The following is a 19,453-nucleotide window of genomic DNA, read 5'->3' on the forward strand; positions in this document are numbered from 1 at the left end:
CACCGAACATCTTGTGCGAGATTCAGGTCACATGACCTGAAGGTCAAATGTCATTTAAGGTCATTGAACTTTGGCCATTTTAGAGGTAGTTATTGGATTGCTGTCATAACTTTCAAAGTTTATAGATATAGTGTATAAACTGTGGATATAGGGGTAATCAAGTATCACTGACAAGTTTTAGGTTGCATGATCAAGGTCAAATGTCAATGAACGTAGTATTGTATCATTATATGAATAGTGTTTTTTGTGAATAATTATATATAGTTTTCAAAGTCAGCACTGCTGGTATATTGAATCGCGTGATTTGATTTGATTTGATTTGAATTTATTTTTCCACTTTCGTTTACAATAACAAATCATATATGACAATAATACATATCAATCAAGAAATAGTTACACAAAATCGAAAAATTAACAATAATTTGTGATGCAGGTGAGACAGCCAGAGGCATTCCACTTGTTTTTTTTATATGCACTGTATAGGCGGGCTTGTTATAAAGATTTTCACAGATCAAATGGATAGAGTTTGTATCACCCTAGGGAGCAAAAATATACATTTTCGGGGTATTTTATAGTCTATCAAAAAAAAAGTTGTCCACATGTGACATCACAAATATTTGTCGCATTGCCAATGGGAGGATCTCCATAGCATTAGTGATTGCAATAATCAAATGCTCATAACTATCTCATTATTTGTCCGATTTTCCTCAAACTTGCTTTGATTTTATTCTTTGATTTGTCTGTTTCCACAAAAGCCAACTTGTTTCTCAGGTTTCATTCCCCTTTAAAACACACACCCACCCCGCCACACACACACCCACCCTCTCTCTCTCACACACACACACACACACACATATGTATATATATATATATATATATATGTATATTCTATTCGTAAAGTTATATATACAAAATTATCCATATTATAACTATATAAGTGAAATAAATTAGTTATATATGAAATAATGAAATATGTTTTCCATCAATGAAAGAAGATAGTAATTGAAGAAAAGTCAAAGAAAATGTCCCTTTACATTATAGTTTCGATATTTTTCAAAGAGAATATATTATATTTTATAGGCCTACTGGTATATAAACGAAATCGAAAGAATAGAGTTTGATAAGAAATGGAAATGAATTTTATTGGCGTAGATATGTAATCAGTGATAGGCCTACTTGGGGGGGGGGGGGGGCTCTTATTTCAGTTACATGAATGGCCAGGGGAAAAAATGAAAGGTAGATTTTTCTTTAAAAATGTATATCAGTGGCGCAATAATTACAGAACGCAGAATGAAAGATACATATATCAACCGGATGGAGGGAAACATTATTAAAAAATAAATCATAAACCAAAGTGATGAGAGAAATTCACTTCGAGTTTTAGCAACACGATGCAAATATTTGTCAACTTAAATTTATTTATTTCCAAAACTAAAAAAACAGTTCATAAAATCGTAATTTTATATCAAAGTTTCAAATAATCTGTGAATGTAATTAAGCTATAGAAATGTACTTATACAGTGTGCTATTAACCCAATAATGTGCTCTACAAAATAAACCGAAACTGAACTGAATTGAACTGAAATCCGAGTATTTGAATAGTCAATAAATTGGAAGAGATAGCGGAAATGTGACTTTAAACTTAAAGCAAATTTGCAAAAATAGTCCAATATGACTGATTGCCGATACCATACACAGAAAAAAAAAGACGAACCCGTTTACGCAGTGTGGAAGACGAAGAAGAACCAAGGCTACTCAAGAATGGAATTAACAAGGGAAATGGCGGTCTTTGTGTGACATTGTTAGCACTGTTGGTTATTTTGAAACCTCGAGATCATGTATTTTAACTGTCGTGGCGTTAGGAAACAGGATAGACCCCTATCTTGAACTTTCCAACCAAGGGTCCAAGCCAAGGCCAGTGCAGTTGCAGTGCAGCGCAGGTCAACGACTGCACGCAAGTGCTATTGACGGTATTGTATTCGCTTTACCATTGACTGGACCTGTGACTGTGTGGAGGAAATTAATGAGATTGAGAGGAAAGATCGCCCCGCGCCTCGCCTATCCTACCGCCCGAGGCATTCTGTTGGTCTAACTTTGGGTCTAGACTATAATTACTAGATCTAGCCCTGACGTTAGACTAATTCTGCTTCATTGTCACAAATTGTAGTGGACTCATTCTTAGGCATATGAATGGTAATAAAATGGCTGAAAATGGATCAGAAACCTCAGACATCAGTCAGACTTCAGATCAAATTAAGGAAGATCAAGATGAGGAAAAACAAGATCAAGAAGAAGAAGAAGAAGAAGATGAAGTCCTCCCTGAAAAGGTGACGTCACCAGCAGGAGGGGAATCAGATAATTCTATCCTGCCTCGACGGTCCAGTCTTATCAAGGATTCAGCTAAGAAAAAGCCACGTAAAAAGACGGTTTCATTCTCGAGTTTTCCTGAAGAAAGGCCAATTTCAAAAGGTAAATGAAAATTTAAATTACCGGTAGGCCTAGATCTAGATTATATTAAGTCTTAACGTGTCGTTAGGCCTAGATCTAGGCTAATTTTATTTTGTCACCATCATTATCCATAAACGAAGACTGTTGAAAAGCGATTAACATTAGTTGCGCTTGCCAATTACAATGGCATACCAGATTTCTTTGGCAGAACTTGCATGCAACGGGCCGGGATGGCGGGTGAATTTTTGGATTGTTAAATGTTTTTTTTAGAAAGATCTATTATTGTTGGAAGTTTGTTTTGTCAGTTCAGTTTTGAATTGTTTCTGCACTATTTACATTCTGCAGTGGCCAGTGTACATGTAACTGTAAGAAACGTTTAACATACCAGGTACCGTTAGTGTGTTATCATTAAAATGGGCCTACCGGTACATGTATATTACAAGACTACACTGCACAGAATGTTGCATTATGGGTTAGGAACATGGTCTGCAGGGCCCGTTGCAGAAAGAGTTGCAATCAATCGCAACTCTAAAAATCTTGCGCAACTTGATTTTCAACCAATCAACAGCGCGCATTTGGGACTTGCGATTGATTTTTTGAATTGCGTTTAAATGCAACTCTTTCTGCAACAAACCCCAGATATGTGGTTGACGACATGAGAAGAGAAGCAATCTTTAATATTGGAAAGAGTAAAATGAGAGGAAAAATTTAAAACTGTTTCATCAAAATCTGTTATGAATATGAAATAAGCAAATTTGAAAACTCTTGTTGTAGTTTCTATGGGGATCCTCAAATTGGCAAACATGCTTCAAAATGGCTGATTTTGTGGACAACTCTCCATTTGTTTTGTACACAAATTTTCAGATTTTCCTCATCTTTCAAATTGCATCTTGCCTCCTGCTGAGCACATCATTTGTCATTGGAAAATATGATTCACACCACATATGTCAAGGTCAGGGGAAGAGAATGTGAAATGTGTAAAATAAAGGGGAAAATCTGAAAATTTGTGTACAAAACAAATGGAGAGCTGTCCGCAATATCAGCCATTTTGAAGCACGTTTGCCAATTTGAAGATCCCCGTAAAAAGTACAACAAATGAACAAGACTTTTTAAACGTTCATAACTTGCTTATTTCAATTTTCTTAACCGATTTTGATGAAACTTTTTTTTAATTCTCGCTACCCCAAATAGGAACAAAAATCTCATAATGCGCGAGACGAGATAATTTTCACTCCGTCGGGTCGTCATCACCACTTCCGGTTCAGAGTCATGCTCGCGCGAGGTTCGCGATACTGAGTTTTCCACCACGCTGAAATCGATGCCAATTAGCGTAATATGTACAGATTATAATACTTTTTGTCTCACCTGCATAGCAGAGTGAGACTATAGGCGCCGCTTTTCCGACGGCGACGGCGGCGGCGGCGGCGGCGGCGACGGCGGCGTCAACACCAAATCTTAACCTGAGGTTAAGTTTTTGAAATGACAGCATAACTTAGAAAGTATATGGACCTAGTTCATGAAACTTGGCCATAAGGTTAATCAAGTATTACTGAACATCCTGGCTGAGTTTCATGTCACATGACCAAGGTCAAAGGTCATTTAGGGTCAATGAACTTAGACCATGTTGGGGGAATCAACATCAAAATCTTAACCTAAGGTTAAGTTTTTGAAATGTCATCATAACTTAGAAAATATATGGACCTAGTTCATGAAACTTATACATAAGGTTAATCAAGTATCACTGAACATCCTGCATGAGTTTCACATCACATGACCAAGGTCAAAGGTCATTTAGGGTCAATGAACTTTGGCCGAATTGGGGGTATCTGTTGAATTACCATCATAACTTTGAAAGTTTATGGATCTGATTCATGAAACTTGGACATAATAGTAATCAAGTACTACTGAACATCCTGTGCAAGTTTCAGGTCACATGATCAAGGTCAAAGGTCATTTAGGGTCAATGAACTTTGGCCAAATTGGGGTATTTGTTGAATTACAGCCATAAATTTGAAAGTGTGTTGGTCTAGTTCATAAAACTTGGACATAATAGTAATCAAGTATCACTGAACATCCTGTGCGAGTTTCAGGTCACATGATCAAGGTCAAAGGTCATGTAAGGTCAAAGAACTTTGGCCACGTTGGGGGTATTTGTTGAATTGCCATCATATCTCTATAAGTGTATTGGTCTAGTTCATAAAACGTGGAAATAAGAGTAACCAAGTATCACTGAACATCTTGTGCGAGTTATAGTAGTTTTCAAAATCAGCACTGCTGCTATATTGAATCGCGTGATGCAGGTGAGACGGCCAGAGGCATTCCACTTGTTATTAAATTTGGTCAGTTTTGATTCCATTTGAATTATAAATTAAAAAAAATATTTTACGTGAAAATAATTTTTATTCATGTTTTTATTTGGTTATAAAAGAAGTAAACAAAAAAATGAATATCTTTAAATTTTGCATTTAGCGACCGGCCTGACATCACGATCGGACTAGACTAGACGCTAAATATATACAGCATTCACTCCGTTCAATTTTTCGTCGACCACAAAATGGATTAAAAAATCAGTTTCGGAACTTTAAAAAATCTTAACTGACAGAGAAATACCGTGCGATGGAAAGGGTCGGGCAGAATTAGTGACTTTAGCAGAAAAGACCGTTAAACTGTATTGTGAAAGAGAGGGTTGTGATCAAGATTTTTCCGAGCGAAAGAGACGTTGTGTTGTTGTGCATGACGGCACTGTTGATCTGAATTGCAAAACAGTGCATTGGACATCCGAACAGGAAGTTGTAATACCGAAAAGCTATCCCATAATGCAATGCGCGTTACAGGGATTTTCCCGGATCTCGGCGAAATCGCTATTTGGGGTAGCGAGAATTGTTCCTCTCATTTTACTCTTTCCAATAAGATTGGCTTCTCTTCTTGGGTTTGGTTTCCTTTAAGGCTACTGGATCATTTGTACAGGTGTATGCCCAAAACACTGAAAGTTGATTAATAACAATTACTTTCAGAAATTTTAAACATGTTTTATAATTATTTTGAAAAAAAGGCAAGACTTCCATATGTCCCCTCCACTGAAATTGAAAAAAAAAATGGAGAAGGTTTGTCAAGAATTATCTAACATATATCTAAGAGATTTAAGAAGGAAAAGTTGGATACATACCAAAATATGGCTTTATTCCGTCAAAAGTTGTGTGTGTGTGTAATTCCCTATGGCATCGGTTTATTTAGTCAGAAAAAATAAATGCCCAATACTTTTGGAGAGTAGACTAGTCGTAATATCGACTTACTCAGAGAGTAAGGCGACAGACTGGAGATTCATCGTTCTGCAACGAGAGGTTCGAATCCAAGTTCCAACCGGAAGTATTAAAGAAGAAGAAAAAGAGAGGGAAAGAAGGGGGTTTTGGAGAAGTATTTTTTTATTTAGTGGAGGGGACATAAGGAAGTCTTTCCGAAAAAAAAAAAATCATTTTTTTTGCTGTCCCATGCATAAACTGTCATCAAACTTGAGACCAATATTCTTTTGAAAGTCATCATACTATGGATAACACAGCAAAGTCTAAATGCTTGTTAATCATTTCTCAGAGGTTGAAAATCTGTGAATGCCCTAGGAAGGGCAATATCTTGGACTTGCTTTCTAATACCATTCAAAACCAAGGTTCCCCTGTACTGAGAAAAGACATTCCTCTACATTAGGCAGGAAAATACCTGTGTTTTATGATCAGTATACAGAAAATTTTTTAGTGGATCACACCGCAGTCATCCTCTTGAACCACATTATTTATTTAGTAGAGTATTGATGAGTAATTTATGATGTAACCACACCAGGTAACAATCAATTTTAAATGTTGAAGAGGAGGGGGGGGGGGGGGATGACCAATACTGTTTGTAGTCTTTCATTGACTGTGTGTTATAAATAGCTAGTCTTATTCAAGCAGCCATCTCCATGCCTACCCAAATCTGACCAGGGCCCCGTCTTACAAAGAGTTACAATTGATCCAATCAATCGTAACCCATGGAAATCCATCAGTGTCATAATTTTGTATAAAGGAAATTTGCAAAATGTCCTTTGTAAACAAAGGAGAACACACCAAATTGTCAAGTAATCAATGAATTTATGGATATACATTCATATGTAGAAAATTATTTGAGCAAACATGTATTTCATATGTTGACTTTGCTGGCTTTCCATAGTTGCAATTGATCGGATCAATCGTAACTCTTTGTAAGACAGGGCCCAGGTAACAGACAATTTAAAATGTTGAAGAGGAGGGGGGGGGGGGGGATGACCAATACTGTTTACAAGTAGTCTTTCATTGACTGTGTGTTATAAATACATGTAGCTAGTCTTATTCAAGCAGCCATCTTTAAGTCCATGACTACCCAAATCAGACCAGGGCCCCGTCTTACATAGAGTTACGATTAATCCAATCAATCGTAACTCTATGGAAATCCATCAGTGTCATAATTTTTTCTATAGAAAATTTGCACAATATTCTTTGTAAACAAGGAGAAACAGTGAATTTTCAAGAAAACAATGAATGCATGAATAGTTAGAAAATATTTTGAACAACCATGAATAATACATGTTGACGTTGTTGCCCGTCCATAGTTGCGATTGATCGGATCAATCGTAACTCTTTGTATTAAAGACGGGGCCCGTGTTGCTAAACCCATACATCCTGAGCAGTGTATTTAGGTCCAAATTCACTGTTCAATACATTTATACCACAATGTTACCAAGTACATATATACAAGTACTTTTCCTCTCAATACAATTAAGTTTCTCTATAAAATTGTAGGATAATTTATCATGTAATTTGTATTGATATATTGTACATGTATAATGTACACTGTATTTCAAGACTACACTGTAGCTATTCATAGCACACAGTGAATGAGAGGCAACAGACAGTTCCATCGGTCCCTAAAACAGAGAATTAGCCTATAACTTTATTCGTACAAATGCTGTTTAAGATATGAGTACTTGTTAAACTCACTGTGCAACTGGATTACACTCAACAGTGTTGTGTCATCCTTTCTGGGATCATTTACCAAAAAGGCTGTTTTAGCATTGTTATAACGAAATTAAAATTTCATTCAGTATTGAAAATTATTCGTACAAACTACAAAATGTCAAAAGTATTTTCATTTTCTTGATTTCTATATTATTACTATGATTTGGTTATTTGTTTTACAGTTTGCATCTAGTTAAATAGCACCGACAATATAATATAATATCATTATAATTATTATTTTTTTTTTTTTTATTTTTTTTTTTTTGGGGGGGTGATGTTACAATGTATGTAAATCAAATCATCAAATTTCATATTTGTTTTGTTTTGTTTAATTTACGATTTTGTTAATTGTTATGAAAAGAAATGTTCTTTTACAATGTATTTCTTTGATTATTTTTTTTTTAATGTTAATTTTTCTTTGATTGTAATCATTTATGTTTGGATTTGAAAATCAATAGAATATTTATTTTACAACTTACAAGATTTGAATAATTAAAAAATTATAGTGTAAATTCATTGTACAAAATGCAAAAAAACATAGAATGGCAAGGCATACATGTAGCATATAAAATATCAATAAACATTGATTAAAAAAAATGAGGCAGTAAGAGAAATTAGGCATAGCTTGCCAGCTGTATTTGCTTTGAGATTGTGTGTACAATGTAGCATTTTTTTCTTGACATAGCAATTTACATGTAGTCCATAACAGCAGAACAAAAACATTTTCCCTCTTTTATCGTATGGAAGCAGCTTAGAAAATACATTATATGGGGACAGCAGACGGTTTGCCCCCAAATCACCCCTATGATTCCCAAAATGGCTTGCTTTGGGGGTCCATCTTGTTTTAGAGTCACCCCAAGATATGCCAAAAAACAATATTAAAGAACAAAGTTTAGAAAATCATTGATATTACAGGTATATGGCAGTAACCAGTAATGATTATATTTTTATTAACCCCATACTGTAATGTAATTAACCGTCTATAAGTTTGAGCATGAACTCACAATTGTTTTTTATCGGCTAATGATCTAAAAAAAATAAATGAGCTCCTTTTTTAAATGATTTTATATTCCCTTTACCACTTAAACATTACATTTTGATTTTCTTATTTCAGGCCTACATTTCGGTAATAAATTTTTGATTTATTACACAATTTCCTTGATTGATATACTGATCTACTTTCTATTGCTGTATAATTTATTTCTACATTGCTGTATTATTGTTGGTCTTCCTTGATCTGTGTATAATGTGAAAACAGGGCATGTACATCCCTGTAAATATTTTGCTTGATCTATTAGCTGCAATGATGCTGTGATATACATTTACTGTACATGTACATGTAGCTGCCAAATATTCCTATATTTGGAGCATTCCAATGTACAGCTATGGGAAAAGAAGATTATTATTCTATCCTGTTCCTATATTTTGTGAAAATGATATTTTGTACTTTTGTATTGAATAGGAAATTCAAAAATGATCCTATTTCATGGATTTTTGTAGTATTTAGTTCCCATTACTTGGCTGTTAGGGTTGGCAGTATATACATGTATATGCTGTTACATACAATAAACAGATGCATGTTTTCCATGCGTTGTTAGTAAACCTATATTGCTGTCATTAATTTCAATATTCCACATGTACTAAGAATCTTGCTATACAGTAGGATTGATCAGAAGTAAAGTCACATGATAAAGGGTAGTTTCCCCCATCAAACATCACTCGCATTGATGGATCTGGGGCCCGTTGCAGAAAAAGTTGCAATCAAACGCAACTCTAAAAATCATGTGCAACTTGATTTTCATCCAATCAACAGCGCGCATTTGGGACTTGCGATTGATTTTTTGACTTTCGTTTAAACGCAACTCTTTCTGCAACGGACCCCTGTTGTATTTTGCTGATCTTTTCAGCTTGTAACACATTGTGAATTAGTTTGAGTATGATCAAAATTATTAAAAGAGGTCATTGCCCCTCAATGTTTGTCCATCACCTCACCAACAGTGATTACTTGCTTTATCCCGTTTTCCTTCATCTATTGGCAATTTAATTCATTGATACACATTTGTTTTTATATTCCCGGTAATGAATTAATAGTCAGAAAACTGAGCACTTGCATGTATAAACATCTGTTTTATTAAGGACGTTCCACAGTTAAAATGAAATCCATGTCATTTTCACCAAACTTTGCACATAGATACTTTAGAAACTGAATATTCGAAATATGCAAAAATTAACATAGGTCCATGTGCTTGATTTTTTGCTATAGAGCTTCAAAGTTCACCCAACTGGATGTTCTTACGAATTGCGCATTCTAAAGAATTTGGCATTTTTAAACCTCGCAAGGTCACTACAATGAGTTTAAACCTCTATTACTCAGTCAAAAATACATGAAAAAGTAATCAAATTTCGCAAGAGAGTTAATAATTGTATCGTTAGAATGGAGAATCTATTTATAGTGCTATTCGTTTGCAATTTTAAGTCTAACAGCACTGTCAGTTCTTAAAAATGGCGTAAAACATAACAAAAACCCATTCTGAAACATGTGAAATTTCAATAACAAACTACAAAAGTACAATAAATGCTGCACTTTATTCAAAATCCATGTCATTTTCACCAAAATTTGCATAGTTGTAGAGGAAGGTATACCTAAGAGGTGCAAACGGTAAAAAATAGGGCTTCATGTGCTTGTTTTCAAACTATCAGCATTTTCATTAGAGCAAATGTGCTTTTTAAAACACCAGAAATGCGCCAAATGCTTTGTATCTATGTGAAGAAAAAAATTAAAACCACTCTACCATTTATTCAAACTCGGGGTCATATTCGTGATTTTTGGCAGCACTGCAGAGGAAAGTATTTTGAAATTGTAGAGATGTTTTTTAAAATGGTCCATGGAATAATTAAATTTCTTTAGCTTCATAAAAAGAATGCATCGGATCTGCAGTTAGAGTGCAGATGATGAGAAAAATCTGTTCATACCCACAGCTAATTAATCACCTGTTCATCCATTGTGACGTCAGCGCGCAGAGTGTAAAATATGCGCAGATCATAATGCGCACAAACATAACTGTGGAACGTCCTTAAATGCTTTATAGATCTATATTATTAGTTAATATTCATATTTATAATTATTATATTTCCCACATTTAATTCATGTTTGTACATTTGTATCTTACAGCATCTGATTGTCTGTCAATAATGGAAGCTGGAAGTGAATTAGTGAAAGTAAGATCTCCCTCGAGACAATACAATCGTTTCTTTGCTCTAAGTGAAGACAGGTCCGAGCTTCGATGGCATTCATCTTCAAAGAAACCAGAAAAAGCAAGAAGTAAGTCATGTCTTCTGTATTAAAAACATACGGTTTTGATGAGACTCCATTATTTTTCAAAAGGTCCCCACCATCAAAAAATGGCAGCTTTCGAATTTGTAATGTTTTCGTGTATTTATTTATTTATTTATTTCTTTATGTATTTATTTACTTATTTATTCATTCATTTATTTATTTGTTTGTTTGTTTATTAATTAATTAATTAATTAATTAATTTATTTATTTTATTAATTATTTATTTATTTTTTTTTTTTTTTGGGGGGGGGACCAAAACAGTTTTTATTAAAAATAAACTACTCTCCCCAAGTCTAATTATAATTACTAATATTAAAATTGATAGGTTTATTAAGCACTTTTTGCCTGAGGATACCAAGCGTTGCTATTATTACCCTGGCTTTAGCTGTGCTCTTATTTATGCATTAAAGCATACAAGGAATTTCTTCCCACCGGGTACCCATTCACCTCACCTGGGTTGAGTGCAGCACAATGTAGGTAAGTTTCTTGCTGAAAGAAAACACGCTCTGGCTGGGATATGAACCCACGTCCCTCAGATTGAAAGACGAGAGTCATAAGCCACCTGACCACGACGCCCTCATATTATCAGTATTATCATTTTGATTTTCATTATTATTACGATTATTTTCATATTTATTATCATCATCACTATTAAAATCAAATTAATCTAATGAATTTATTTTATTCTGTCTTCATTTCAGTTTCTGTTGAGAGTATAAAGGAAGTACGACTGGGGAAGACGACCGAGATGTTCAGGTCTCAAAACATGGCCATGGATTTCCCTGAAGATTGCGCGTTTTCTGTGATATTTGGTGAATCTTACGAGACTCTGGATCTGGTAGCTGCCACACCAGACGAAGCCAATATATGGGTGACTGGTTTGTCTTATCTTATAGGAGGAAACACAAGTAAGTATCTGCTATTGAGTCACTATCATAAAATGGTGATTTGGATCCTTATCAAATGATATATGCTGAACCAGCCATTTATTTTAGCTACATGTATAAACAGTATACAAATAGGGAATAGGCATGAGTTTGATGGTACAAGGTTGAATAGAGTGTCTCTTTCTTTCACCGAATGCGAAAGGTTGCACCATTGCACAATAAGAATACATTCGCTATATGTTTTGTACAATGTCTTGGAAAATCAAACAATAGTTGATTTTTTTTTCCAAGTTTTGTCTATGAAAATGAGAAAAAATTATTCAAAGCAAAATGCAAAATCCCACATATATGTACGCGCATCTGGGGCCCGTCTTACAAAGAGTTGCAATTGATCCGATCAATCGCAACTATGGACGGCCAGGAACATCAACATCTATTAAGCAATGTTTGTTCAAAAAATTACTATGATTTCTATTCATGCATTCATTGTTTTCTTGAAAACTCACTGTGCCTCTCTGTGTTTACCAAGGACATTGTGCAAATTTCCTGTAGAAAAAATTATGACACTGATGGATTTCCATAGAGTTAAGATTGATTGGATCAATCGTAACTCTTTGTAAAGGCGACCGCACACCTTACGACTGGTCTGCGACCCGATTTTGGAACAAATCGCATTTTGCTCATTTTTTGAAGATGTGAATGGAACATATCATTTTATTTGAGGTTAAGATTAATTGAAATAATAATATTATAACCATTTTGAAAGATTGCAAGCCCTTATTTTGGAGTAAAGTCCAAATTAGTTTCAAATCGTAGCCAATCGTACGACTGCTATGACGTCATTACGACTAGATATCAAATTTGCTTTTATTCTAAGAAGGATGATAGCATAGTCACAAATTTGATCATAGGTATTCGTACGATGATTTAGAACATTACACAGTAAGATATTCCAAGTCTTAATATTAGCATCAAATACTACTACATTTTATTCTGAAATCGGGTCGCAGACCAGTCGTAAGGTGTGCGGTCGCCTTAAGATGGGGCCCAGGGGCCCGTCTTACAAAGAGTTGCGATTGATCCGATCAATAGCAACTATGGACGGCCAGCAAAGTAAATGCATGCTTGTTAAAAAAAAATTCTAGATATGAATGTATATCCATAAATCAATTGATTTCTTGACAATTTGTTGTGTTCTCCTTTGTTTACAAAGGACATTTTTCAAATTTTATTTAGAAAAAATTATGACATTGATGGATTTCCATAGAGTAACTCTTTGTAAGATGGGGCCCAGATCTGCAACAATTTTAATACCAAGCATGGTTTAGTATACATTATGACGTCAGGACGGTGCAACGGTACAATCTTTATGGTACATGTACCTGTGCAACGGTGTGAATGTCTGATGCTCAGCCTCTCATTGGCTTGTGTATGTTCAACAAGCTTGGTACAGGCATTTATAAAAAAAATTTACCAATGACTGACCTGTAATTATTGACCAGTCATTGGGTTTGAGGTTAGGGCGGGGTGTCAAATAACACTGATCCACTGATACACATAATTTTTCTTTGGCAATAATTTTTACTCTTTACCTTTGAAAATGTCCAAACGTTTGGTGGTGTTAAAAGTGTGCCAAAAGTACCTTGTGCATGTAATTCTCACTAATGATTTACACTATTGTTAATTGATCAGTTGTGTGTTCTTTCCAAACCTATTTTGAAATACATGTAGAATCCTTACATTGTGATTTGGAAGCACTGCTGGTAGCTAGTTGTCCAAGTTCTTAATACTGACTTTCCATATTTCCAACTGATTGAAATTAAGTATTGCATTTTTAAATAAATTTCCTCCTTATTTCACTTTCATTCATTTCAGCACCAGAAGCTATAGAAAGGAATCAAGAATTACGAGATTCATATCCTTTTCATTTTCATCATTGTTTCATGTAGGTGTATTTGTATCACATATTATTGACATACAGTGTTTATTTATATTCAGTCCAGATTTTCTGCCTTTAGGGACGGAGGGGGCGGGGGCGGGGGCGGGGGAGGGGTGGGAGCTTGTGGTTCCATTTGTGGTGCTGCTCTTGAATAGATGATTGATTTGATTATCAGAGTGATGATTAAGATGTGAAAAATGACATTAATTTTCTTGACTGTATGCAGATTCTTTCATAATGGTGAGAGATACATCAGGGGCCTGTTTCATTAGGAGTTACAACTTGTAACTTTGCCATTATGGCAACTACCATGGCAACAGGTCTCAGCAGCCAATCATAATCACAGTTACCATGTTAGTTGCCATAATGAATGGCAAATTTACAACAGTTGCAACTCATTGTGAAACAGGCCCCAGGGCTCCGTAACACAAAGGTTTACGATGGATTGCAAATATGAAAGAACCGTACTCATTGGCTCCCAGTCAGTATTTTAAACATAGTGCGCATGCAATGATGATCTTGATTGGTCATTGGTATTTAGCGATTAATTGCAAACCTTTGTGTTACGGAGCCCAGGTGTGTTTTTGAAGCGCCCCCTGCCCTAGTCTGGTGTGTGAACCCTTCGCTCCAGTTAGGAGTCTGAATGTGCAGCCTACTCATGCCTTGTGTACTGATGGCTCTCTCGCTCAATTGAAACAGCAATTTTCAAATGTGCTAGTCTTTGTGTGGAAACCCACTTGTTGATCAAATTTTTAATCAGGGTCTGTGCCTGCCCCACCTTATAGGACACTCGCTCATTGCTGGCAATGGTGTTGACACCAACACCATCACTATTTATAGCAACACCGTGCTGCTATAAACTATTATTTATTACTTTATAGCAGCACAGTGTTGCTATAAAGTATTAAATAGTGATGGTGTTGGGTGTTTGTGGTGGTGTTTCTGTTAATAGAGAGGGCTATCATTGGTGTTTCTGTTAATAGTGTTAATAGTGATGGTGTTGGTGTCAGTGTTTGTGTTTAAAAGACATGATCACAGTTTGACAGCCGAATGACCAAGTTTGGCATTAATAATGATTGTGATTATTTTCTTGCATGATTGACATCTATGTGTTTGATGATGCACCCTTGATGAGAAGGTCAATTAATCTCACATGTTGGGAAATATGTTTTTTAAGCCCTCTGTACCCCATATTTTGCTGCCTAATTGGATTATTAATATGGTGATAATGTTGTTGTGAATAATGATAATCATGCCTTTAATTTGGTATCTCACATTGATCCCCACCTTTCATTACATGTACACATGAATGTACATACATGTAGATTATCATTATGACATACCATGCCTGGCAACTGTCAATGTTTAAATAGGGACAGTCCCAAATTTTTGTAGAAAGAGAGAGAGAGAGTCACTTAAACCACAGTGTACGTGTCCTGGTGAAAAATCTGTAGACCTGAACTATATCAATAGGAACCCCCGGCAAAAGTCCTGATTTTCAGCCATTGTCTTCCCGTATGCCCCATTTTCTCAAGTTTCAGGGTTGGCAGGTACATGTATGTTATGGTGATAATGATATTGATTTCCTTTATGATTTCATTATTTAATCATGGTTGATGTTAGATAAATCAGTGGGTAATGTATGGTGATGAAGATGATGATTCTTTAATCAATTACATGTACATGTATCTCACTTGGTTGGAATGTATATGCATGTTTAATACAGGTACAGGTGATCATGGTCATGATGTTGATTTCCTTGACTCGATTAAAGGGGAAGTTCACCCTGACAAAAACTTTGTAAAAATAACAGAAAAAATAATGAAAAATATTGGTAAAGGTTTGAGGAAAATGCATAAATGATGAAAGAGAGATATTAGAATTTCAAGTTTTTTATTTGTGATGTCATAAACAACCAGAGCTCTGCCCCATATGTTACATGTACAGTACGTAATATAAAATGCATAAATTTCATTTTTTTAATGGTTCGTAATGACTTATTTTTTATTTTCTTTTAAGGAGCGGGTGGGAAATTATTTTTCTATTGATATACTGAATGTACAATTCAAACCATTTTCAATTTTCAGAGAAAATGGCATTTCATTGATTTTTTACCATTCGATATGTAAGCTGCTCGCATATGACGTCACAAATTGAATAATTAAAATGTTAATAACTTTTTTATTCTTTGATGGATTTTCCTCAAACCTCGCCAATATTTTTAAATTATTTTTTCTGCTATTTTTGAAATAAACTTTCTCAGTCAGGGTGAACTTCCTCTTTAAACTCACATGGTTGAGAAATGTTTAATAATGCACCCTTGATGAGATGATGATAATGATGATGATATTAATTTCCTTGACTTTAGTTACCAATCTCACATGGTTGAGATATGTTTAATAATGCACCCTTGATAAGATGATGATGATAGTGATGTTGATATTGGTGGTGGTGGTGATGATGTTATTGTTGTTGATGATGATGGTATTAGTTTACTTGACTTTTTTAATAGTTAAAGTGATCATTTCACTTTGTTCTGATTTAAAAAATTCTCCTTTTGGTTCCTGAAAATGGGCTAAACATTAGGCTTATAGTGTAAAAATACCATCCCAAAAGTTTCAAAGTATTATATTTACAGGATCAATTTAAAAACCTAGGAGATGTAAACCAAAGTTTGAAATAATTGGGAGTTGGTTTCAATGACTATATGTATACAGGGATTCTGTGCACCACAACACATTAATTCTAGATGAAAACAGCATTACCTACATACAGTGTGTACAAGGTATACACTGAATATACAGTGCAGCTAATAGTGTGTGTATAGGAGATACACACAACAGAATGCAGTCAAAATAGCCAACGGACTTTTTGAATTGGAGAAAACTGGTCATAAGCTGAACCCGTCTACTAGACGGTTCTCAAAATCAGGCTAATAAATTGCTACTTGTATCTAAATTAGAGTTTTTCATCCTATATTGTGGTCTGTTTCAGGGTTTTTGAGGACAAATACAGGCACTCATACGCACGTTTCAACTCAGTTTGAGAAATTTTTAAATCAGCTGCTCACAAAGTTAAACGATCCCTTTAAATCTCACATGGTTGGGAGATATGTTTAACAAAGCAGCTGGTGATTTGATGATATTGATATGAATGTGATGATGATGATAATGTTGGTGATATTGATTTCTTTGACTTCAGGAGTTAAATCTCACATGGTTGAGAGATACATGTATGTTCAACAAAGCAGCGGGTGATTTGATGATATTGATATGAATGTGATGATGATTATGTTGATGATGATGATAATGATGATTATATTAATTTCCTTGACTCAATTAAATCTCACATGGTTGAGAGATATGTTTAACAAAGCAGCTGGTGATTCATTAGGTCAGTTGGATGAATGTGAAGTTATGCAGCTCATGAAGAAACTTAACAATGGTGTCGCCTCAACTCGGATTAGACACAAGTTTAGGGTAAGTCCTTATCTTATCAATGATATAATATTGCCAAGTAGTACTGATTTTCAGTTATCAGTACTGAAATTGAAACAAAATATTGCTTGTTTCATTAAAAATAATGATTTCTGAAGTTTTTTAATTCATGTGTTTTGTGGTATTTATTTGAAAATACTGATTTCCTCACCAAAATACTGATATTCAGCTTTTGAAATACTGAAATGTTCTTGTGCAGTTTGGCATCTCTGCAATATCCCCTATTCACAGTTGTTACTGCACATGAGCAGTAAAAGGTCATTCAAGGTAAACAAAATGGTCTTCAAATTCACTGATGCATCCATGATTGGATGATTATTCATGTAGGCCTATACTATGCTTTTCACACTGTAGTACAGAACGTTCATGAGGTAAAGCTTAGCCCACTTTGGTTTCACACTAGGTTTTTAAAGTGGACTAGCAATATATTGGTACGGTACTATCTGTCTTGCCCTGCTAAAAAGCAGGGTTAGCCGGCTTATTGCGGTGCTAAGAACCGCAGTGTGAAACCAAACCGGGCTTAGGAAAAGTGGGGCTAAGCATTAGCCAATTACAGAAGTGGAAATTGCATGTTAATCATGCTCTGTGTTGCAAAATCATCAATATTCATGAGCTGTGCGACAGTCAGGGGTTAAGTGCTCGGATGTGTGATACAGGTATATTTTTAGCCCGGAGCATCCCTTTATTAAAAAGTGATCATACAGATATCATACAATGTCCCTGCACTGATACGGTATGCTCTATCATGGGATCAAATTGAATTCCAGTCTAGTGTAGAAAGCCTGGTAAAATAGAACTTATACATGTAGTTTTGGGGGCCATGAGGCCGTTCTCATTATGCTTTCTAAAACTAGTTTACTGGAATCCGATTCAAAAAACCAATTTGGAAGATCGCTTTGCTAGCGTTCCCACTTGATCATACGAAAGTGGTTTTCAAAATCATTTCACGATCTTGTTGCTTGTTGCTAACTCCCAATGCACCGCATGTACCATGTACAGATATACTTGAAATATCAGTGGTTAGTGAAATCTTGTGTCATACAGTCAGACCAGTATTCAACGTTAGTACCAGTATATTTCAGCATGGGTTTGCATTGGAAATTTTATACCTCTTGAAATTAAAGGGAAACATATCCCCAAGCTCAATCTCGTAATTGGTCTAGGCTTTATAACAGATTCCAGGTCAAGGTCTCTGTCTATATCTTGGGCACATTTCAATATGCACAAATGATGAACAAATAAAAAGGGACATCTTTAATACGTACATTCAAGATGCGGATGGAAAATATGCAGGGGCGTGGGTTGACCTGGGTCAAGTGCAGCACAATTTAAGTAAATTCCTTGCTGGAGGAAAATACGCCATGGCTGGGATGCGAACCCACGTCCCTTGATTGAAAGACAAGAGTCATAACCACTAGACCACAACGCCCCCACACAACATTGACTGAAGTGATTTCATCCCATAGATTTGAACAAAACAACAGACTCGCAGTAGTAGATGAGAATTTGACATACATAGGATTTTAAATTCAATGTACATGTACATTGTATGCAGCAGGCTTCACTACTCAGCATCCCACAATGTACTTTGAAGTCCCCATTTCATGTAGGCCCATAATATGTAGGAATGGGCAATTAAAAGCCAGTATAATGTACCTGCTCATATATTTTGCATACTATGCCAATTATTTCTATCGCAGAATTTACATGTATGTTTCAGGGGCAAATAAAAGTATGATTTCATTTGTTTTTAGGGAAGCGGCTTTTATTCAATGAACATAATTGGACACAGGTACATGTACGGCTTTTATACAGATTGGCCCAAAATTTAGTTTGTGCCACACAAATAGCGGATTAGGGTCCTGGGGTCAGAAAATTGCAATTTTGGGGTATTTTCAATTTGTAAGCTGTTCTGTTGATTTTGTGTGATTGTTTACATTTTCAATAGGGTCACGGCAAGGTAGAATATGTATTAGGACGACAGGCGATTTTGCCCTCATGAATGCCAAAATCACCCCTAAAATTAAAAAGAAAGAATGTTTTTGGGGACCATCTTTTCTAGGAGGAATTAATCATTGTATCACTTGACAATGAGGAGAAAATAAGAATATTTCATGTTTCATATAATAAAATACAAGAGAAATAGTGAGTGGATGACGTCATCAGCTTCCTCATTTGCATACCGATCAGGATGTGCATACATGTATATAACTGTTTTGTGAAATTAAGCGAAATTTTAAAATGTCATAACTTTTTTATTTTACATCTGATTTCGACGAAATTTTCAGTGTTATGCTTGTTGGATTTTTCTCTTTTTTATTCAA

General features: G+C 35.2%; 1 protein-coding gene across 1 annotated transcript; it reads left to right on the plus strand.

Moving 5' to 3' along the window:
• The first annotated feature begins 1,687 nt into the window (after window positions 1-1,687).
• On the plus strand, window positions 1,688-19,131 carry LOC129263316 (inactive phospholipase C-like protein 2). The gene is made up of 6 exons (XM_064100774.1): window positions 1,688-2,469; window positions 10,642-10,791; window positions 11,508-11,714; window positions 13,569-13,607; window positions 16,981-17,111; window positions 19,078-19,131. The coding sequence occupies exons 1-6, from the start codon at window positions 2,187-2,189 to the stop codon at window positions 19,129-19,131; spliced, it is 864 nt and encodes a 287-aa protein (XP_063956844.1). The 5' UTR covers window positions 1,688-2,186.
• The last annotated feature ends 322 nt before the right edge of the window (window positions 19,132-19,453 follow it).

Source organism: Lytechinus pictus, chromosome 6 (genome assembly GCF_037042905.1).
Source record: "Lytechinus pictus isolate F3 Inbred chromosome 6, Lp3.0, whole genome shotgun sequence".
NCBI lineage: Eukaryota > Metazoa > Echinodermata > Echinoidea > Temnopleuroida > Toxopneustidae > Lytechinus > Lytechinus pictus.